Genomic DNA, 24,188 nt, shown 5'->3' on the forward strand with positions numbered 1-24,188 from the left:
CCTAATTTTTTTAAAAAAAGATATAGGATAGATAAACCATGATCAAAATTAGGAAGTTAAATTCCCAATGTTGCATTAACATCGGGCATTAACATCGGGCAAGACCTGAAAGGAAAAAAATGAATCTACCAAAAAAGAAAATTAAGAGTATGTTTGATAAATAATTTGAACACGAGGGATTCAATGAAAACAAACTTATTTTAGGTTATCAAATACAATTTTAGGTTTTCAAATATGTATTTGATAACCGATACAATAATTGGATTATAGTTTTAAAAAATGTTTAAATATTTTTTCTATTATAAATAAATCATAAAACTAGTCTTACTTATCTGATTTAGTAACATGACATTGTATTTATTTAATATAATTCCGCTCTTTAAAATGTAAAATTCAAATTTTAGATACAATAAAAACATAAAAAAATTGTTTTCGGAATTTGTATTGTTTGGATTACAAAATCCAAAAACAGTTTTCAAAAACAGAATATCGACCAGACGCATATCTGCTGAATTGAGTGAATCTGAAAACATAAAACAAAATTTGAATTTAATACCAAACACATTCCTAATAAACCATCATCAAAATTAAGAAATTAAATTCGTAACGTTGCACTTCCCGTTGACATCTGGCTATACCTGAAAGGAAAGAAACAAATCTACAAAGAGAAGAAAAGAAAATTGAAATTGTCTTGGACCCCAAACAAATGATAATTTAGATTATTATGCACTCCCGTGAAAAGATTATAGAACGTTGAATTTTCTATCTAAACTAAAATGGGCGTTGGCCATTATCTCAACAGAACATTTACAAAGGGTTTTTTTGTAGCCTAATAGAGTAGAACAAGAAATGAAAGAACCTTCAAACTATACAAAAATGGCTTCAAGTTTAGCACAAGGGTTATCTTCCACGAATCTTCTGAAATCAGAGTCCCCTTTAAATCTGAAGGTATATAAAGCTTGCCTCTGGGTCGACCCAACTGGATATATTTTGTACAACCTTAATTCATCACCTCCTTTTAAGCTTTTAGGCCTTTCCTGCTTCCATATTGGTTCGTGCTTCAGAGAAGTGAACTTCGAAATCACTGCTGAGGCCAGCCCTTCAACCGTCAGATTACTCGACCTGCAAACTAAGGTCTTAGACATCCTATTCTGAGAAGGGGGCAGAAGATTACTTGGACTTGTTAAGTTCGTATAATTTAGAGTTGAAAAGTCAAACCTACATTTGAGAGGCAGTTTTCTTAAAGCCTTGGCTATGGGACTTTTTCATTGTTTTTAGAAAACAGCAATAATTAGGAATTTCCTTTGTCATTAACTAAAAAATCATATTTACTATGCCTCAGCCTCAATGCAAAACTTCTTATCTTTTAGGTCTTCTTTTCATATTTCCACTTCAACTATGCTCCCTACTTACTATAGGTAGTACTTTCATATATAGTGTCTCACAAAAAAGAAGCTCACCCTTTATTTACACCTTACGCTTAAGTCCAAGAAGACTACTGTACTTTATCATGCCTTGAAACATAGATTACACAAAACCATAGTTTCAATCCTGTAACTCATATTTGTTAGATCTAAGATTACAATCTAGGGAATAAATTCTTTGCTGGTAAGACACTTCTCAGTTTTAAAAGTTTGTTCGTAAAGACTTTCTTTTTTAACCACAAGGAAAATCATTCCAAACAGGCAATCCGAACCCACATTTTGTTGAAGAAAGAAATAGACAAGTCACTTGATACAGTAATTTTGAAGAGTATATGGATTACCTTAAGAAAACGGACTCAGAATTAAACCTTCCTCTTTCTCTAACATACAAGTGATAAACGGTCTCAGAACCTCTGGTGCATTTACATGGTCGATTTTTGAATGCTAAACCCTTCTCTTCGGTCTCACGAATACCAGTTGCCACGTGAATACAAAGGCGACATGACGAATGAACTGCTCCCATATCCAATAGTGCTTTGAAAGAATCAGATGGACCCTCATATTTCCACCTAAAATGGGAAAGACCAAATGCACAAAGTTGAGATGAAACATCAGAAATAGACCTGAAATGTCCCAATTGTCAAGACGGATTTAATTTCACCTCAGAGAATTGTTGAATGCCTCAGGATTTGCTGCAAGGTATTTCATAGAGTTGGCAACTGACTTAACATCTGAAAGTTCCCCGATATGCAAAAATGAAGTAGGTGATGGAGCAAAATCTTGAATATTTGGAGCTCCAATAACGACTGGAATAGCTCCTACAACAACGACAAGAAAAAGAAAGGCCGCAACTTTCAAAAACAAGGACTGGATTTTCAAACATCGAACGACAAGTGAAGTAATTCTTTATGCAGTACCCATAAGACAACTTGAAACAAAAAAATTGAAAACATAAGCGAATAACTTTCATCCAACTCTTCGTCTTTGTAAACTATAACTCAATTAATAGGGAAGTATATAAAAGAGATATGATCATGTAAGACCTCATTCATTGAATGAAGCGTATGAGGGAAGAAAGGATATATTCAGGAGTCAGTGAAGAGATCCAATTTTGTTACCAGCAACTAGAGATTGGAAAAATTTTTCTGTCACATAATCTTCCTCGTTGGAATTTTCAAAAGCCAAGCTGAACTTGTAGCGCTTTAGAGCCTCCAATTTGTTCACTGCAGAAAGCAAATTAGAAATGAGTATTACAGAACTTTTCACTGCAATAAAACTGGTAAAAATCTAAATTTCTGATCCCTGCAAGTTTAATAGGATATCCACCCCGCAATTTTTTTATCTTACGAGTTGACCAGAATATTGCAAGGTATATTATAATCTCTCAAGGTTATAAATTTCACAACAAACTGTGCCAAATAACCAATCAAGCAAAAAACTCATATGTGAGTCAAGTGACGAATATCATGAGTGTTCGGGCTAACTCAAACCTCAAACTAATCTCGCTGGACAGCCCACCTGACCTTACAACATTTCGTCGTCAAGGAAACTCGTAGTAAATTAATTTTTAAAGAGGTGACCACCATGGATTGAACCCTGACCTCTTAGCCATTTATTGAGACTCTCTTTTTATCACTAAGTCAATTGACATTAGTACAAGAAAATGTGGTAAAAGGTCTCACTAGCCTTCAAGCAAAGAGGACAAATCGAAGGAGAGAGACATTTATTGGGGGGATTTCTTTTGCAAAATTTTTGAACTATTAAAGAACCCAAGACCATAATCCATATCAAAATGTTAATTCTCCGAGCGCTGCCAGATTTCCAGATTGCTGAAAAAAGATGTTTATCCATCGGAGAGGCTGTTTTTAGGTGAGTCGAAAGAGACTTAACGGAAAACCGACCATGGGGATCAATGGACCATGATCTAAAGTCATCGGAATTAACCACTTTTTCGGTTGAGAGGAGGGATAGAAGTGATTGAAATTCTACGATTTCTTCATCTTTCAAGCTTCTTCTAAAGGCCAATGACCAAGATGAAGTATCATGGTCCCAATGTGCTGCTACTGAACCGGAGGGCAAAAGAGCAATTCTAAAGAGTCAAGAGAACTGCTCCTTGAAGGGAGTATTACCAACCCAAGGATCTGACCAAAAACCAATTCTAAAGAGTGAAGAGAACTGCTCCTTGAAGGGGGTATTACCAACCCAAGGATCTGACCAAAAACCAATTCTAAGACTGTTACCAAGGTTAAAGGAGGCTAAAGAGTCAACCAACCTCCAAACTCTAGCAATGTGATAGTGTAAGAACTCTCCTAAACACACAAGATATTTTCCACACACAATGGCAAAACAGAGACAGCACTCTGCTAAACTTTATTTATGTATAAGCCAAAGATTACACTAGTCACAATATCCAAAATAACAGCATAAACAGTAAAGAACATACCCAGCTTCCTTTTGTGATAGCTGAATACCCTCCCCAAGCTATAGCAGCCAACTTGACATAAAGGAAAAGAAAACATATCTACCCAATCCCGAAAATGACCTCTTTATATACCTCCTTTCATCATTCCTTCATTCCTGCGCATGGGCCCTACTCGCACGATCCTTTTCCATCATTCCCTCATCATTAATTGTTTGTTCATTTACCTTTCTGCCCCTCCTTTTATACGTGTGAATGATTGGGGGTCTTACAATACCCCTTGGTTCCAAGTTCACCTTGTCCTCAAGGTAAAAGTTAGGGAATTGTTGATTCAACAAGTAGACTGATTCCCACGTGGCCTCGATATCTGGTAGATTTTTCCATTTAATTAACCATTCGTTTCCACCCAACTCTTTGTTCCAACGTACTCCCAACACAATCTCTGGCCATCACTGCAATTCGAAGTCCTCGGTTAGGATAGGTTGTTGTTGTTGGACTACATGCTGTTTTCCAAGTTTCAGTTTCAGTTGCGAAATGTGGAACACGTTGTGTATGACAGCTTCTGGTGGTAATCTCAGACGGTAAGCAACCTCCCCAATCTCTTCAATAATTTCATAGGGCCCATAAAATTTTAGTGCTAGTTTCTCACATTTCTTCCTAGCTAACGAGCGTTGTCTATAGGGTCTTAGTTTCAAATAAACTTCATCACCTACCTTAAACTTCAACTCTCTTTGATTCCGATCTGCCATTTTTTTTCAATCTGTTTTGGGCTGCACACAGATTTTCCTTCAAGGCGTTGATTGCCAAGTCTCTTTCTTTCAACATGGCTTCTACCTCATTCTTTAGAGATTTCTTCATCCCATAAGAGAATAAGGGAGGAGGGTCTCCACGCGCCTGTGTCATTTGACCCTTCACAGTAGGCATATGTTTGTGGTCCTAGGATCAACCAAACTTACAACAGAGCTGTTTTTCAAGTTGGTGCATCCCTGGCATAGTCTAAATCGACCGATCTACCGATGTATTCAAAGAGCTTGGTAACTTCGCTCTCTAATGTACTTTCAAATTATATAACTAAACTTTGCTGCCCTTAGTGCTCAATTCCAAAAGGTAACGAACGTTCTTCCAACAAGCAACGGAACTCATGGCATATCAATGTTAGGGAGACCACCAGCACCTCTCAGTCAACTGGCACTACTGCTAGCCAAACCGACCCTCCTACTCTAGGCACCATTGCTCAGTCAGGTATGCCTCAGTCCCTTGGTCTTATTCGTGTTGATGGGAAGAATCCCTGGATTTTGGACTTGGGGGCCATAGATCACTTGACAGCTTATTCATCTCTTATACCCCCTGTACTGGTAATGAGAAAATCAGGATAGCCGATGGCTCTTTAACCTCGATTGCTGGGAAAGGACAAATAGTTCTCTTTAACAGTTTTTCTCTCCAGAATGTTTTGCATATGCCTAAGCTTTCTTACAATTTGTTATCTATCAGTAAGATCACTCGTGAGCTGCACTATAAAGCTACTTTTTTACTTGAATCTGTTTGTTTTCAGGACTTGAGTTCAGAGAGGACGATTGGCACTGCTCGGCATAGCAGGAAACTTTACATTCTTCATGATGATACCTCCGGTAGTAGTAACCCTAGGACTAGTTTGCTGTCTTCCTATTTTCACACTTTTGAACATGACTTTATGTTGTGGCATTTTCAATTGGGTCACCCGAACTTTACTTATATGAAATATTTGTTTCTCCATCTTTTTCCAAAAATTGATGTCTCCTCATTATCTTGTGATGTGTGCATTCGGGTAAAACAACATCGAGTTTCTTTTCCCTCACAACAATATACCCTTATCCACAGCGACGTTTAGGGTCCCTCCAAGGTCACCGCTCATCTGAAAAACGGTGGTTTGTAACTTTCATTGATGATCATACCCATTTTACTTGGATCTACCTTATCACCGACAAATTTGAGGTTTCCTCTATTTTCCAAAACTTCTATCACACTATTGGAACACAATTCCATAAAAAAATTGCTACTTTTCAAAGTGATAATGATCGGGAATTTCAAAACCACAACCTTAGTGAATTTCTAGCCTCTGAGGGGATTGTTCACCAAAACTCCTGTGCCTACACTCCTCAACAAAATGGAGTGGCCAAGTGAAAAAACTGTCACCTTCTAGAAGTAGCTTGTTCCTTTATGTTATCCACTTCCCTTTCTTCATACCTGTGGGAAGATGCTATTCTTATAGCAACTCATTTAATCAATAGAATGTCTTCTCGTATCCTCCACCTTCAGACTCCCTAAGATTTTCTTAAGGAGTCCTACCCCTCTACTCGTCTTGTTTCTGAGGTTCCTCTTCGTGTGTTTAGGTGTACCACTTATGTCCATAATTTTGGGCCTAATTAGACCAAATTTACCCATTGGGCTTAGGCATGTGTGTTTGTTGGTCCCCTTCACCAACGTGGTTATAAATGTTTTCACTCGTCGTCTAGGAAATACTGCCACTATGGATGTTACTTTCTGTGAGGACCGACCACACTTTCCTGTTAGCCATCTTCAAGGGGAGAGTGAAGAGTCTAACATCACCTTTGAATACATCAAACTTACTCCTAGTATTGGGTCTAACATTGATGTTCATCCTATAGTCCTACCCACAAACCAAGTTCCTTGAAAAACGCATTACAGAAGGAATCTCATAAAGGAAGTCGGGTCCCCTACTAGTCAACCGGCGGCTCCAGTCCAAGACTCCGAACATCCTCGAGATCAAGGTATGGAAAATCCTACTGAAACTTGTACTAATAATACGATGAGTGAGAATGATAGGTCTGATGTTGTTCTTGAAAATGTGGAAGAAAAGAACAGTGGTAATGAGATTGAGGTCAGAACAGAAACCAATAATAATGAAGCTGAACAAGGTCATAGAGAGAAACTTGATGAGTATGATCCCTCTCTTGACATTCTCATTGCTCTGAGAAAAGGTACCAGGTCTTGTACTAAACATCCCACTTGCAACTATGTTTCCTATGATAATCTCTCTCCATAGTTCAAAGCATTTACAGAAAGCCTTGACTATACCATAATACCGAAAAATATCTACACTGTTTTAGAGTGTCCAAAACGGAAGAATGTTGTCATGGAAGAGATGAAGGCTCTTGAAAAGAATAGAACTTGGAAGATTTGTGCTCTACCCAAGGGACACAAAACTGTGGGATGCAAATGGGTGTTCTCTCTCAAATAAAAAACAGATGGCACTCTTGACAGACACAAGGCAAGGTTAGTTACAAAGGGATTTACTCAAACATATGGTGTTGACTATTCAAAAACTTTTTCTCCAGTTGCTAAGTTGAATATTGTTAGAGTCCTGCTATCTGTTGTAGAGAACAAAGATTGACCTCTACACTAGCTGGATGTTAAGAATATTTTTTTGAATGGAGACCTTGTGGAGGAATGAGTCCCCCGCCTGGATTTGAAGCCTAGTTTGGTCAGCAAGTGTGTAAACTCCAAAAATCCCTATATGGTCTTAACAGTCTCCCAGGGCATGGTTTGACAGATTCACTACCTTTGTCAAGTGCCAAGGGTAGAGTCAGGGGCACTCTGATCATACTTTATTTACAAGGGTTTCCAATACAAGGAAGATTGTTGTTCTAATAGTTTATGTGGATGACATTGTTTTGACTAAAGATGATAATCAATCAACTAAAGCAGAGAATGGGTGATGAATTTGAAATCAAGGATTTGGAAAATCTGAAATATTTTCTTGGAATGGAGGTGGCCAGATCTAAAGAAGGTATCTCTGTATCTAAGAGAAAATACACCATTGATTTACTAACCAAGACAGGTATGTTGGAATGTTGTCTTGTTGATACTCCTATTGAATTCAACTGTAAGCTTGGAAACTCTGATAATTAAGTTTCCATTGATAAAGAACAATATCAGCGTCTCATGGATAAATTGATTTACTTATCACATACTTGTCCTGATATTTACTTTGTTGCAAGTGTTGTCAACTAGTTTATGCAGGCTCCTTATGGAAAACACATGGAAACTGTCAACGGAATTCTGAGATACTTGAAAACAACACCTGGTAAAGGGTCGATGTTTAGAAAAACAGACAGAAAGATCATTGCGGCAAATACTGACTCAGATTGAACGGGATCTGTTGTTGACATAAAGTCTACCTCGGTTATTGTACCTTTGTTTGGGGCAATATTGTAACTTGGAGGAGTAAGAAGCAAAGTGTTGTGGCTACAAGCAGCACTGAGGCCAAATACAAAGTTATGAATTTGGAAATATGTGAGAAAATTTGACTTCAAAAAGTCCTATCAAATCTTCATCAGGAATGTGAGGCACCATAGAAGCATTTTTGTGATAATAAAGCCACAATTAGTATTGCTAACAACCCAGTTCAACATGATAGAACTCAACGAGATTGATCGGCATTTCATCAAAGAAAGACTTAACAGTGGGAGCATATGCATTCCGTACATTCCTTCGAGCCAACAGGTTGCTGATGTTCTCACCAAGGGGCATCTCAAACCAAACTTCGACTCTTGTGTTAGCAAGTTAAGCCTCATTGATATTTACATTCCAACTGGAGGAGGAGTGTTAGAATTAGTGGGTTTGGCCCTTAGAGTATTTTTGGAAAGAATACGGAAAATTTTTCCTATTTCCAAAATCTTTTCCTTTTTTACTCCTTATTGCTTAGAAGCACGGACACGGATACGATAGGACACGACGATACGCCAATTTCTAAAATAATAGGACACAGACACATTCAGGATATGTTACTTTTTAAAGTTATTTTTTTATATAATATATATAAATTTGTTACAAAATACTAAAGGTTCTTCATTTCCTCAACAAAAAAAAAAAAAAATTAAATGTTCTTCAATCTTCACTAAAAAAACATAAAATGTCAAATTAACATTTCACCATGGTTAAATGTTAGTTTGACATTTTATGTTTTTTAGTGAAGATTGAAGAACATTTAGTTTTTTTTTTTTTTTTTTTTTTTTTTTTTTTTTTTTTTGAAGAAATGAAAAACATTTAGTATTTTGTATCAAATTTATATATATTATATAAAAAAAATACTTTAAAAAAATAACGTATCCCCAACGTGTCCGTGTCCTATTATTTTAGAAATTTGCGTATCGCCGTGTTCTATCGTATCCGTATCCGTGTCTCGTGTCCGTGTCTGTGCTTCTTAGCAACCGGGTATGTGCAGTATTTTTACCGTGTCAGAAAATGAAAAATAAAAGGTAAAAAATAAATGGACATGCCAGCTGGCATGCTGGCGACATGCTGGGGCGTATCGGTGTCGAAAATGTGCCCGACACCAATAATTCGCCATATTAGAAGTGTCAGTGCTTCTTAGGTCTCCTTGCCCGATTTACCTTGAAGCCACCACCTTTCCTCCAGATAAAAAACAAAGTATCTTGGTTTCTTAGCGCAGCCAATTATCCACTCAATTCACTTGTGATCAAACTTTTTGCTTTTCAAAATTTTCTTAAGGATGTCCCAACCGTTCAACTCGGTCAAAGGCTTTTTCCATATCAAGCTTAAGGATCCATCCTTGCTTCTTCTTGGTCCGATAGTCCTCAAAAACTTCATTTGCAACAAGGATGGGATCTAATACGTGTCTTTCTTCTATAAATGTGTTTTGCGAAGGAGCAATGATATAAGACATTACTATTAATATAATTAGATTATTCTTAGGAGATATTATTCTTAGGAGATATTATTCTGGAGATATTATTTGATATTATTTTCTTAAGTGTATTTCTCTATGGTTATATATAAGCTTGTATCTCTATTAAGTAATTAATGAAATATAGATTAATTCCATAAAATCAACATGGTATCAGAGCTCTAGGGTTTTCGCCTTATTGAATTCTGCCTCCGTTGATTCGTCTGCCTCCGTTGATTTGTCGACGGAAATCAACGGAGGCAGAGCCATACCCATCGGTAATCAATACACATCATGTCTCCAAGTAATTCGCTCTGCCTCCTAGATCAAAATCCTCGTCTCTGATTCTGCCGCCGCCCGCCACTACTCCTTCTGCCATCACTGCTCCTTCCGCCATCACTGCTCCTTCCATCCACACAGTTCGTCGCACTCTCGACCCATATCCGCTCTCACATTCGTCCTCACTTAGATCTACTTGTGCGCACATTGCAAGCACCGATTTGTTCGTGCATCTCTGTTCGTGTCTTCGACTTCCAGATCCTTGTTTTATTTCATCTTTCGCCTTCGAATCATACTGTTCAAGATCAGACCGACCTGCCGCCGCCGCCCTTTACTCGTACCAGACAATCTCTTTAGATTGAAGACTCCCGATCCTGAAGAGGGTGAATCTTTGTTCAGATCCATGATCCACCGCTCCGTTCCACTCACAGCCGACGACGCACAGGTTCGGCTTTGTCCGCTCTCCATTTGTGAAGCTCGCCGTCATGAAACGCATCTTCTCTTTTTGCGAAGAACGCCGCAAAGCTCTCTATCTACTCAACCTCTCAGCTCTCTTCAGTTTTCGTTCTGTTCACCCAGATTTCCTGTTCAGTTTGATTCTGACTTGCTTTAGTTTAGTTCGTTCAGTTCCATTCTGATGACGAAACGCTCCTGCCCAATTCAGACCACGTTTTCATCCTGATTTGATTCTACTTTGCTTCAGTTTTGCTCTTTCATTTTGCCCCCGGAGTTCTTGTTTCGTTCTTCCTAGGTTCCGTTATAGATCTCTATACGAGGATCTATGTTTCTATCCCAGAAGTTCTTCGTTTCGCTCTTCGTGGGTTTGTTTTAGCCTAGAAGTTCTTTGTGTGTTTGTTCTTCGGGTTTTTTATTCTATTCTAGATATATTGTTTCTTTTCTTAGTTCTTAGCAAACTCAAGTTTGTGATTTCAACCTTGAGTTTGAGGGAGGGTATTAATATAATTAGATTATTCTTAGGAGATATTATTCTTAGGAGATATTATTCTGGAGATATTATTCTGGAGATATTATTTGATATTATTTTCTTAAGTGTATTTCTCTATGGTTATATATAGGCTTGTATCTCTATTAAGTAATTAATGAAATATAGATTAATTCCATAAAATCAACAATTACCTTTTTAAGTATCTCGGCAATAACCTTGTAAGCAAGGTTGTGAGACTAGTTGGCCGGAGGTCGTTGACAGCCACCACATTTTCTTTTTTCTGGATCAAGCAAATGAAATTCTCTTGCACAGAAGCGTTTAATCTACCCTACCGTTTCGATGAAATTCCTCAAAAATAGAGAGCAAGTTTGGTTTAACTAAATTCCAATATTTTATAAGGAATTCAGTGATAAAGCCATCTAGTCCATGGGCTTTGCATTTTCCAAGGGACTTGACAGCAGCTTTTATTTCAAACTCAGAAAACCTTACTGTAAGCATTAAATTTTGAGGAGTTATACAAGGCCAATCAAAATTTATAGGAATATTTCTCAGGCCCAGACTTTTAGAGAAGAGTTCAGTATAAAATTCGAGAATCAGACTTTCAATTTCTCTAAAAGATTTGGCAGGCACCCTGAATTCATTAACCAGCTCTGTAATCAGATTCTTCCTTTTCTTAGCTGCAAGCAATCTGTGGAAAAAACTCGTATTTTCGTCCCCCAACTGCATCCAGTTCAACTTGCTTTTCTGAATTAAATTAATCTCCTTAAATCTGTATAAGAACATCAGTTCTGCCTTCATTGAAGATCTGGAAGCTAATTTAGAATCTGAGAGACTTGTTAAATTGGCAAAAGCATCCAAACTTTCTATTTCTTTAATCAGGTCTTCTTCCCTTCTTTTCTTATTTTTCTGGAAGTAGACCAGCCAAGCTTTTACTGCATTTTTAACCATCCTCAGTTTAGAATTAAGGGCAAAACCAGCCCAACCTTCTGAGCTACTGCTGTTCCATCCTCTTTCATGACTAAACCGCAATCTTTGTCAAGTAACCAGCTATTGCAAAATCTGAAAGGGGAGGGTCCCCAGCTGATGGAGCCAGCCTTGGGTGAAATGGGAAATTGGTCAGAAAATAGACGAGCTTTCCTATTGGCTCTTGTGTTTTCGAATTCATCATCCCATGCTTTATTTATGAAAAATATGTCCCAGAATGATCTTGCGATGGTAGCCCCTTCTCGAGACCAAGTGTGCCTGCCATTACAAAGGGGAACTTCCAGCAGTTAGCTTTATCGATAAAATTGTTAAACAGTTGCATACCTTTGGTTGTTCTTCCAAAAGGGAATCTCTCGTGAGCTCATCTTGTGATGTTGGAATCCCCTCCAATACACCAAGCTTCCGAACAAATTTATGAGACAATGAGAAGCTCAGGCCATACAAATCTCCTTTCTCCACAATTGTTTGGACCATACACATTGGTTATCCAGTTTTTCAACAGAGAGTGGTACGTTTGACAGTCAAAGAGTATCTGCCTTTTCGTGTTTCAGTGACTGTTAATTTGCTTGTGTCCCATATTATTAGCTTCCTCCCAAAGTTCGAATTAATACAACAAATTTTCATCCAATGTCCTTTGAACTCCAAAGTGATTTTATGGAAAGTGCATCAAATTCGTCTTTCTTAGATTCTTGGATAAGTACCATTTCTGGGTTGTGAATTTCCAAGAATCTCTTTAGTGACAATCTCTTGTTTACATTCTTCAATCCTCTCATATTCCAAGATATAATTTTCATTGTTCCACGGCCAAGGGAACTAAAAAATTGCTTTTTGTTACACTCAGACCAAGAACAATTTGCATTTTCCAACAATAGATTTCAAGTGTGCTGGAATATCACAAGGTTGATCCTGTGATGGTGGTTCTGAAGAATGTGTTTCAATGAACATATCCTCCTCAGTTTGAAACAGAGCATTGAGATCAGTGTCCAGGGGTTCCTTCGAGTGCTGAGCCTCTTTTTCATCTGACCTCTCTAGCTGATGTCTTCCTCACTACTCACACTAAAAGGAGATTGTACGTCTTTATCATCTTTTGTTTCGGGTGGGGGGTGGTCAGAATACCACTCAAGAATTTAATCTTAGAGTTAGGGAGGGAAAAAACAGAGTGGGTAAACTGATGAAAAGTGGAGATTCGAGATTCTAACCTGTTAGAGAGGGATGAAGAATGGGTATGGGCACATTTTTCCTCCAACAGATCAGGGTTATGTTCTGAAACTAACTTGGCCTTTAAAGATCTTAATCTTTGTTACCTTCTTCAATCTCTTTCTTCTAACAAAATGGTTCAGGAATGGTTTAAAGAATGTGGGAATTTTCTTGATTTTTACTTGTTTTTATTTTTTACTCTGGACTTCGACCTTGCCAGGGAAGAGAGAGATGCAGAGGAAAGAGAAGCTGTAGATGAGGAGGTGGATGGAACTTCACCAGGTGGAAATTTGGTGGGGCACTGAAGCGGCAGTTGAGAGGAAGAAACTAACTGCTCTGTTTGGGCATGAGACAACGGTCGTTTCTTTGGAGAATTTGGAAGTCTGAGGAGTAAATGGTTGCCATTTGACCTTCTTTCGGTGGTGTATTAGCCAAAATTAATTTCATATAAGCAGGTGGGTGGCTCTTGATTTTCCATTCACCACGACAGGTGGCACAGCCGAAAAAATCTCTCTCCTCCGTATCGGCACCTCTTTAATTTCTGCTTGAGTATTCCCTCCAAATTTGAATCTCTTTCGAATTTAATGCGGCGGGAGAAGAATTCAGGCGAGATGAGGATGGGTCACTGGCTAAGCAAGCTATAAAACATATCCTATAGAACACACAGATCTACAACCTATAGAACAGATTCTGTTCGAGTAAGTTTGAACTGACTTGAGAACTTGACTATCTTTGAGGGGATTCCTTGGAAATTAAGGCTTTGATTGTGACAAATTAAGAAATGGTCATTCCGGTTTCAAAACTTTCAAATATACTCCTTCATCCTTTAAAGCTTGGTCTATTCTTGCTATGTCAATCAGATTTGTAAAAACTCCTTGATAAAAAGAGCGTTCTGAATGGCTGTAGGCTCTTCAATAGCTTTAATGTCACCAAAATTAAGAAAAAAAATGCCATGAACTTCATCCTTCAGTTCGCCGATAAAACGCCACTAAGATTCTGTCTTACTTTGATTTTTTTTTTTTTTTGAAAAAGTATTACAATAAACAGGGTGGAGAGATTTGAACCCAAAACCTCTTGTCCACAAGTGTTGGGCTGAGCTCATATTGGCTCTTACTTTGATTTTAGCTCGCAGCACATTGGTCATATTCAGAGCGTCTAAAGAAATATTTTCAAGCCCACCAAAATAATTTCCAGTTTTAGCAAAGACACCTTTTTCCAGTAATCAAGCAGGAGATTTTTTATGGAGATCCACCTACTGGCCTCTTAAACTCCGACCTACCATGCTTGAACTTGTTCCATTTTTTGATTCGTAGGTAAAATGGCCCAAAAAGTTTCCATTTCCCAGGCTCAATCAAATCTTCCAAGTTTCCTGTTGATAAACGGATGAGAGCTTTATCCTCAAACAAAGGATGGAGGCTGATTAGATTTTATTAGATGAGAACTTGTATTGCAGTTACTTGATGTAAACAACTTTAGTTTGAAGTGAAAAATTATCATGTCTTTTAATTCCTTCTACTAAACATCCATCCTATATGACTAGAGTGTGTCACAATGTGCACCCTCCACGTGTTTTAAATATATCCAAAATAGAATATCATCCACTATAATATAGTGCATTCATGCCTCACACAAATAAGTAGAGTGCGTTCATGCTTCCTAGGTAAAGCAGATTCAGGATTTAAAAGATAGAAAGACTAGCACACACTCATCATTATAAGCAGAAGCACGTGACAGCAACAATGACTGATAAGGAAAAACCATCAAATACAACACTAGAATCAAACTAGACCCAAAAAATTAAGAGAAATGTCCTCTTTCTTAATACTAACAAACAATGTTCATGAGAACTACTCATAGCAGACTGAAAATTATGTGACTTAGAACCAAAAGCAGAGTACAAACAAGAAAACAAAACCCAGTGATTTAATAGATGAATAAAACATTATATTATATTTGTGGTCACAGGAAAATTTTAAAATGCACCTGTGCTTCCATCACGATTTCTGTGACAAGAACCATAGGAATCTATTGTGACGTTCAGCTTTTCAAGAGCCTCAAGAGCTTCCAGGCGGAAGTTACGCGCACCACAATTTGAAATGAAAGCAGCTGCAAGGGCTTTCTCACTCTTTGCCTGCACTGGAGCCATGATATCATACTCGGCCCAGGAGAAGTATCCAACAGGTACATCCGATGAGAGACTGGTGGTCATTACTATACTATAGCCATTCCTAAAAAAGCATCAAAGACTGTTAGAGGGTTTTTTATTTTTTTTTATTTTTTTATTTTTTGGTTGGGGGGGAGGTAAAACCCATTCAAAGAAATTACAAAAAATTTATCCAATTTGTTATTGAAGAATGTAACTTGTCGGTATTAAAAGGAGCCAAATTTACTCCAGTGCATAGCAGTACAAAGAGAAGCTTTTAAAACTTCCAGCGGGGAACTCTCTCTGTTTTAGGAAATTCTCAACTTTCTTTCATTGCCAATCTTCCAGCAAGATGCCCTCACAATGAAGAACCACAAGTTTCCCTTCACAGATTTGAAAGGATGGTCTATCAGCAGCAAATGAAGCCAGTCTTGGGATTCCGCTGGCACTACAATACTCCATCGGAAAGCTTTATACACTTCAGCCCATACTTTCTTCGTGAGGGACAATGAATATAACTGTGACTTTTTGACTTCCTTGTTTCCTTGCATAGACAGCAACAGTTTGGAGAAAGAAAAGCTCAAGGGAATTTTCTTACAGTTGTGTTCCTGATAGAAACGAAGGTAGTTATGGGATGTCTTTGTCCCATGTTGGATAGAATGGGATGATCAATGTGGTACTTAAGTAACTTGGTTCTCACACCCCAATAGCTAGCTTTTGGGGTGTGGTTCTCCAAAGTGCTTAAGTACATAACAATGGTATCAAAGTTGGTTGTCAACGTTTTAGAGTGAAACCGACGAAGGGTTTTGATCAAGTGTGACCTAGCGAAGTACTGTTGGAGTAGCTGTCGAGATGGGGTATTGATAGGAACCAAGGTAGTTAAGTGACTTGGCTCTCCCACCCCAATAGTTGGCTTTTAAGGTGTGAGTGCTTAAGTACCTAGCAGTTCCACTTCCAACTATACCATAGAAAAGGAAAAGCAGCACCTTCTCCAATGTTTCATCTTCATCCATCGCCCATACCATCTTCCTCTGCATTTTCTTTTTTAACAAAAAACTTAATATTCATCCCAGCAAAAACTGAAAGTGGTTGCTCCATCAGTTGTAGAAGGCAAATGATGGTGAGGATTGAAAGCACAAGCAGTGGTAGACGATACTGTTTGTCAGCAGCATGGGCATGTCAAAGGAAGATGATCGCACCGAAAACCCTTCATCTGAGCCAATAGGGTTAAGTTCTTCCCATGGTTTCCATAATTCCATGTTAGGTCGGGTCTTGGGTCAAATAACAACCTGAACAAAACCCATCTTTTAAAACTCTATTGAAGGAGAATGGGCCTCACAAGCTGTTTAAAATTGGTCCATTATAAAATAACCTAACAAGGCCCAACCCACATGTAACCAACTTGTTTCCAAAATTTTCTTTTCTCCAACCGTGCACATGTGTAGCAGGTTTCCTTCCCATGACTCCTTCACGAAAAAGGCGTGTGTTACCTCCCCTGAATTCTATCTCCATTCGAGCCTCCACTTGCTGCCGATCATGGTCTCTGGTGATCAGTTTCCTCTTATTTTCTTATTTTTCCCTTTCTTCAACCACGGTTTCGTCGAAAGATTTTCTTCCTTTCGCTTGCCGCCCGCCTTCTCAAATGTAGGCCATCGTCGTCGACTGTGGAACTTGCAACCGCATTTTCCTTGAGGTTTCATCTCCAACCACATTAGTTTTAGCAATTTACGTAATTTCGTTCATATGTGTCTTCGCGATCCGCAAGTAAATTTCATCTCCTTCATCCTTTTCTTCTTCCACTAGATATGATGGAACTGCCTCTTCGTAGTGTGGTTGTCATTGATTTCTCTTCTTTTGCATTGTCTTTTTCTGTTGGAATCATGTATTTCTTTCTAACTTTCTTCCTCCACTCACATTTTTTTCCCATTGTGCGAACAAAATAATAACTTTCTACTCACATTTTTTTCCCATTGTGCGAACAAAATCATAACTTTCTTCCCTTCAATTTCGAGTAGGTTCAGATTTCTTTCAGATTGCTTCTGCTCTTCCTTGAAGATATTTTTCTCTTTCCTCGATTCCTCTCCGATTTCATTTGCTTTCTTTCTCTCTTATTCTGATATACCTTCAGAAACTTGCTTCAATCGTGTCCAACATTATCCATCTATGTTTTCGGCAATTTTTCGACTGATAAATTTGATAGTATGGGATTCCATCTTAAAACCAATTGGCAATGAGAGGAGAAGCTCATCTACCTTATATGGAGTATGAGTCCCCTTGGTTTTTCCAATATGGGACTCTCAACTTCTCCAATATGCCCCCTCACGATGGTGCCTCTTTTGGGTTCACCTATCTTGGACCGAATACCCGTTTGGGTTTACTGGGTCTGATACCATGTTAAATTTGATAGTATGGGTTCCATCTCAAAACCAATTGCCAATGAGAGGAGTAGCCCATCTACCTTATATGGAGTACGAGTCCCCTTGGTTTTTCCAATGTGGGACTCGACTTCTCCAATATCGACCAATATTGGAGTTTCTCCTATTTCTTCATCATTCTTCTTTCCTTCAATTGAACCACTACCCTGCACCAACGACTTCTTCGAAACTGAGTCATCGACAATCTTCAAACAACTGTTGGTTTTGATTTTGCTCACAAGATCAACATACTCTTCTTGTTTTTGCTTTTCTTTTGGATTTTGTTGCACTTTCTCCTCCCAGTCTTCTTCTTCCGCCATTTTGCACTTGTTATCTGCAATCCACTTTAGCACTTGCTCCCATGTCTATGGCGTTTCTCCTCGTTCCACCAATTTATGTTTTTAATTCTCAATTCATTTTAACACTTGCTCCCATTACCAACCTACTTCCTCTTCCATTGCTGAAAAGAAAACAATATTCACATAATTGAACAACCAATTTGTTAGGACTCTTCTTAACAGGAAGAAGATCTCAATATATTGAATAATATCTATGAGAGAATACAAGATAATCCATGTATAAATGAAGTTGGAACCTCCCTCATGAGTGCTCTCACCTAAGTCCAAATCACTCCACAAAATAGCCTCCCTTCACTCACTCATCCTCTTGCTATTTATACAACATCCAGTAACTAACTTTCCATCTATGACCATTATAACCCTTAATACTAACAGACTAATATTCTTATCCAAGTACCTAACAACAACCTGTCATAGGTGTTTAGGTATGAGTCGCATGAAAGGAACTTCAACTTTTTAGGGCAGGGATCCTTCCATTTCTTCTTGTAAACCTCCTTGGTTTGAGTGAAATTTCCTGTGAAAGGGCATGAAAGTTGAAACCATAAATTTTGAAGAAAAATGGTCACTGTAATCGAATTTCCAAACCAACAGGTCTTGGCGGTCATTGGATGGCAAAAAGGAATGAGCTGGTAAAAGATAGGCCAATCCTGTGATTTCATCTTCTTTGAGGTTTCCACAAAAGTTCAAAATCTAGCAGTTATTTGTTGTGTCCCAAATTCCAGCTATGGAAGCATTCTTTCTTTCAGCAGTACCAAATAATTGGGGGAAATCATACTGAACCCCAGCCTTGTAAACACTTCAATTATCACTCCTAGCAGTTGTCCTGCCATCACCAACTTTCCTGTGAGGTTGTTGCAGATAATATCACTGTGCTTAGGGATATAGCTCCAAGGACTCTTTGTGGATGCCTTGCTCCATGGATTGGACTCTACGCTAGAGAATTATGAGGACAATAAAAATCAAGAATGGTTCTTTTATTCCCAAGCTTACAAGAAGGATTGAACTCTCCTTTTCATTTGGACTCCCATCCCTTCCTATAGTGACTGCTTACCACAACTAACCACCACATTCCTATAACAATAAACTTACTATAATGCCACAATAGCCGGGCCAACCATGACATTTGTTTTCCAATTATCACAATCAGCCAGGCCAACCATTACATTAGTTTTCTAATTATCTCGTGGTGTAGAGAACGTTGAACCCTTTTAGCTCTTTTCTTCCTACAAAGGTCATCAGACTAGTCGATTAGCTATATCAATTCCCTCGCTGAATCTACACCTTAACCTGGAAGTGAAATTCAAGGTAGCAATCCATATATCATCAAAGGACTCACATGAGGCATCATGCAATTCTTGGCCTAGCCATTAAATAAGAGCCTCAAGATTAGATGGTCTATGACAGTCAAATTGTATTGTTATTCTTAAATTCAGCCTCCTTTGACAGTTCTCCATCAATTAAGTCCTAGAAAACATGCCAATGTTTCCCCCTAAAATTGACTAAGCCTAGAAAGCTTCCTAGCCTCCTCAAATCAATTAACTTGCCATGTTCTTGATAGATTAGATAAAAAACCTACAAAATATGGATTCCCGACCACACCTTGACCTCTCTTACTTCCCTTAAACTCTTCTCCTCATGGGCAAACTCTTGCATAACACTAGTTCAACCCTTGAATTTGGGGCTATATAGACTTCTTCCATTATAGTTTTCTTATAACTTGTGCTCTAAAACCAACTCTTTCATCTCTTCGAGGTTCTTGATCTTTCTCTCCATCATGGATAACTTTTTTCTGTTTAAGAAACAATTTCATTGATGAATAAAATAATCCAAGAGGATTAAAAATGGCTCCACTAAGGGAATACAAAAGGTGTTCCCATGTTGTAACGAGAAAAGATAACAGAGGAAGTAAATTTTTACAAAAAAAAGATAAAGCATTGAAAATGGATAAATCAAGCATTTCATTTGTGGACTTGGATATGTCTGTGATATCACGGCACAATTGATACTGGACCAAACAACTTTTATAGCTTTGAGTAGGTGGTCGCAAAGTGACACTCTGAGCCAATTGGAAACAAAAAGAGGCAACACAATGGTCCATCAAAAAGCACGGAAGATTTCATGCCAAATAACTCTTTTGCTCATTATGGATAACTTTTGTATCACTCTATGTTAAAATAGACACCGATGTACATGGAAACTCAAGTACCAAAAGAAAAACCATGATCTTACTTTCTTATTAATTTCTCATGTTAACAAAAGATACAAAGGAGAAAATAAATGGACAACAAGCTTATAATAAAAAGGGAAAGGAAATTAGGGTAAATCCTTCCTTGGACCAAGTCCACTAATTCTAACACTTCCCCTCAAGTTGGGATGAAGATATCAATGTGACCCAACTTGCTAACACATGAGTCAAAGCTTCGTCTGAGAAGCCCCTTAGTGAGAACATCACCAACCTGTTGGCTTGAGGGAATGTAAGGAATGCATATGTCCATTGTCCAATCTTTCTTTAATGAAGTGTCGATCAATCTCCACATGTTTAGTTCTATCATGTTGAACTGAATTGTTGGCAATGCTAATAGCTACCTCATTATTAGAGAAAATTTTCATCAATACCTCACAGTCCTAGTGAAAGTTAGATAAAACTTTATGAAGCCAAATTTCCTCACATATCTCCAAACTCATGGACCTGTACTTAGCTTCAGCACTACTTCTAGTCACAACCCCTTGCTTCTTACTCTTCCAAGTTACGAGATTGCCCCATACAAAGGTACAGTAGCCAGAGGTGGATTTCCTATCAACAACGGACCTTACCCAGTCAAAATCAGTATAGGCCTCAATAGCTCTCCTGTCGATCTTCCTGAACATCAACCATTTACCAAGAGTTGTCTTTAAGTACCTCAGGATTCTGTTAATTGCCTCCATGTGTTCCTCATAAGGATCTGCATGAAATGGCTAATGGTACTCACAGCATGCGAGATATCCAGTTTATGTGACAAGTAAATCAACTTTCCCACAAGGTGCTGAAGGACGTGACCTTAGGCACAAAATGGAGGTCCAAACATGGGGAGAAACTTTAGGCACAAGGGCCACATCCATCAACTTCTTCCTAAAGACTAGGAAGGTGGCCAAGTTCTAGAGCTTGAGGGGAGTGCCCAAAAGTAAGTTGTGGGATGATTAAGCACCCACTAAGGCCACTCCCTCCTTATCCTTAGGCTAAATAATCTCCTCCTCCCACATTATAAATAGTGGAACCTTGGACTTGTCAAGGGGCGGTATTCATTCACAAGTGTAGTGAGTGACACTCCATGTACATTATCTCTAGAGAAAGATCTTGTATAAGTGCACATTTTTGGTTTTCAAAGCTATTCAATAAAGAAAGTTATTTCCACAATTAACACTCTCCCTCTCAATCTCTTTGTTAATGTGGGTGGTTCATCCCATTCCAGGGATCATGGTGTTGTAACCATATCTTATGAAGTTAAATTGATGGTCCATCAGTAAGGCTGGTCAAGTAAAGTCTTGATGCCGCACGGGCAACCTAAGCATATCGCTTACTGCACGCTTCTGCATCATCCTGACACCTTTTTTTGTTTCCTACATAGGCAAATCAAATTGGTAGTCTTCCTCTCCTAGATAAGTTTTTCGGGCATTTCATTCAGATGGACTGAAAAGAAAAAACAAAACAAAACAAAACAAACAAACAAACCGTGCATGGTTTTTGTAATCATACATGACAGTAATGCATAAATATTTTATTTCCTGGTTTTAAATAAAAAGTTATTCATAAAAAAGTAAACAGAAAATATAATCGCTAGAAATAAATATTAAGGATGTTCTTACTAAGAAAGGGGAAGTTTTGTACTCCAAACAGCATAATGGTAAGATAAGACATTGTGCTTACCCACCGTCGTGCCTGGGCGATATTGATATCTGCATAATAAAGAGATGATTCCATGGATCGAATAATTGAAGGCATTCCACCCTGGGTATTCAAACCAAAAGCAGCATCTGGATCCTTACTTGGACTGGCCTGAAATTCACATTCTACGGCACAAGATTTCCTCCCCTATGGAAAACAAATACCTAAAAGGATTTAGAATTTTGTGCAAAAACATAGAAAGTAGGATTTTTGGAGCTTTAATTCCCACATGATAATCCCAGCACGAATAAAGTAAGATAGTCTCCCTGATCCTCATACATGAATTAATAAAGTAAGATAAATTTTCCTCCCCTTTTCATGGGGCCTTCAAACATGACTTTTTGAGATTTAAAATATTGAAGAAAGTCATTTCAAAGCATCCTCATTTTTTCATTGAAAATTCAATGTTTCTTGACTATCACATTTGCTAAAGCGGATTTGTAAGCATCCTCAAGAAGTAGGAGCATTCAAGAAGTTGGATCGGAATGAAGTCCTCAGCAATGTCTATAGGAAAACATCATATTAGACCAACAATGTTTATGAATGACATTCCATCCCAAATAAGCGAAATGGCAATGATTTTTTTTTTTTTTTTTGAAAACGAGTCGGCCTCTTTATTAATATAATAAAAATGAGCCAAAAGCTCATAGTACAAGAGAGGATGAATTAAGATATGGTTTGCCTGTCCTTGCAAGTCGCAACTAACACGAATGTGAAAGGATCTAGTTGTTGGATTATTATTCATTTTTATTTCATTCAGGGCCATGAACTAAAGAAGAATCTAACCTTTAAAGAACATTCATTTTCCCAATCCGAGCCACAACCTCCTTTTAGCACAACTCATAGTCTCATACTTCAGGCTTGGACATTCAAGTTCAATTCCTACCAAGCGTCGGGACACGACACTATCTTGGTACAAACATCTCAGTTCCTAATATACAAAATCAATGTACGAACTCGCTCCAGGCATGCAAAAATATGTGCACTGAAAATTGCATATGGAAGGGAGAGTTTGCATATGAAATGATATCGATAGATGTTGCGTGTAGCATTGCATGGATTTCTACGTCGATGCAGAACAAAGTCTTAACAGCACATTAAATAACATATCGATGCAGTACATCATAATAATACACGAGTACATAGGGTATATTTTATATGCAATCGACAAATGAAGCATGGTGCAGAAGGGGAACAGAGAAAGAAACCTCATTAGACCCAGAAACCAAAATCGGCTCCTTTTGGAAGTCCCTAGAATAGGTCACAGCGTCTTCTTTCTCCAACCACTCCTCACAAATCCCCAATTCCGAAATCCGATCGCCGTCAATGAACCGGGAATTCAAGTCATCGCCTTCGTCGATCAGTGGAAGGGAAGGCGGCGAACGATAGAACAAATCAGCCCATGAATCGACCATAGCTACATTTTTAGCCACATCGAGGCGACCAAGAAAGATAATCTCTGCTACGACGACGAGAGCGATGAACAGAGGCATCGCATTTGACCATTTTTTCTTGGGAGGCATCGGAGTCCCAATGGACACCGGCAACTCCTCGGCGGTGGCCCATGATCGGGACCCTCTTTGATTCGCGGCAATGCTCATCGTTCCAAATCAAATTAAATCTCCCTAATTTGATTTCTAATTCCCCTAAATTCGAAATCCGGGGAGTTTGGGAACACAGAGATAGAGGGGCGTTTGGGCGTTTGGGCGCTGGCGCACTGTCCACTACAATAAACTCTGTTATTAGATTATTTTAGTTTTTGTGCTTTACTGCTTGAACTGCAGTTTGTTCTCGTGTGAACTACAACTAATGTATGTTATTTAAGGTGTAACTTCTTTTAGTCCTATTGTTATTTATCATATAAATAATCAATTTTCATCGTTTTTATTCATGGTTATTACTATTTTGAAAAATAATCAAGTTTTACTCTACACTCCACTTTTTAACTCTTAGTTGCATAAATGGCCAAAAAAATCTAAAATAATTCCATATATGCAACGATGATAAAATAATTGCATATATAGCATAAAAAACCGTAAAAGACTAAAACAGTCATGTCCATCCACCATTTTGGATGTTTCTTATTGAATTTCTTAATTTAAAAACTATCACTAGTGGCATCTATCAATTATAACATTTATCATCGATGGCATTAACAATAGATTGAAGTTTCTTTATTATTGATTTTTTTTTCCACGTTGTAATGAATCTATTTGAAGGAATGATTTGGGTTTCTTTTGGATAATAACTTTCGGATCAAATTCATCATAAACACACACCCATAGTTTCAACTGAAATCGAGTCATAATCCTCTTAGAGTTATAAATAGATTGGACAAGGGCAGCCTTTCCCAATCCTGCCATTCCAACGATGGAAGCTATTGCAATATCCTCTTTGGTGTTGGAATTTAGTAGA

The 24,188-nt window shown here is 38.1% G+C and overlaps 1 protein-coding gene across 1 annotated transcript; it reads right to left on the reverse strand.

Moving 5' to 3' along the window:
- Positions 1-666: 666 nt before the first annotated feature.
- Positions 667-23,539, reverse strand: LOC101202837 (glycoprotein 3-alpha-L-fucosyltransferase A). Its single transcript, XM_004140756.3, has 7 exons — positions 22,982-23,539; positions 21,760-21,920; positions 14,919-15,163; positions 2,543-2,647; positions 2,086-2,242; positions 1,766-1,993; positions 667-1,122 (listed from the first exon to the last, which is right to left on the reverse strand). Exons 1-7 carry the CDS (start codon positions 23,372-23,374, stop codon positions 867-869), a joined length of 1,545 nt encoding a protein of 514 aa, XP_004140804.1. The 5' UTR covers positions 23,375-23,539; the 3' UTR covers positions 667-866.
- Between the last annotated feature and the right edge of the window lie 649 nt (positions 23,540-24,188).

The sequence above is a fragment of the Cucumis sativus genome, chromosome 3 (assembly GCF_000004075.3).
Source record: "Cucumis sativus cultivar 9930 chromosome 3, Cucumber_9930_V3, whole genome shotgun sequence".
Classification (NCBI taxonomy): Eukaryota; Viridiplantae; Streptophyta; class Magnoliopsida; order Cucurbitales; family Cucurbitaceae; genus Cucumis; species Cucumis sativus.

What these genes read in the sequence shown, in the direction of transcription:
- LOC101202837 (XM_004140756.3), bottom strand. Translation starts at nt 23,374, where the DNA reads ATGAGCATTGCCGCGAATCAAAGAGGGTCCCGATCATGGGCCACCGCC. An exon ending in AAATCGTGATGGAAGCACAG is followed by an intron (nt 2,648 to 14,918) that starts GTGCATTTTAAA and finishes TGCTTTCTGCAG; the next exon opens with TGAACAAATTGGAGGCTCTA. An exon ending in GCATTCAACAATTCTCTGAG is followed by an intron (nt 1,994 to 2,085) that starts GTGAAATTAAAT and finishes TTCCCATTTTAG; the next exon opens with GTGGAAATATGAGGGTCCAT.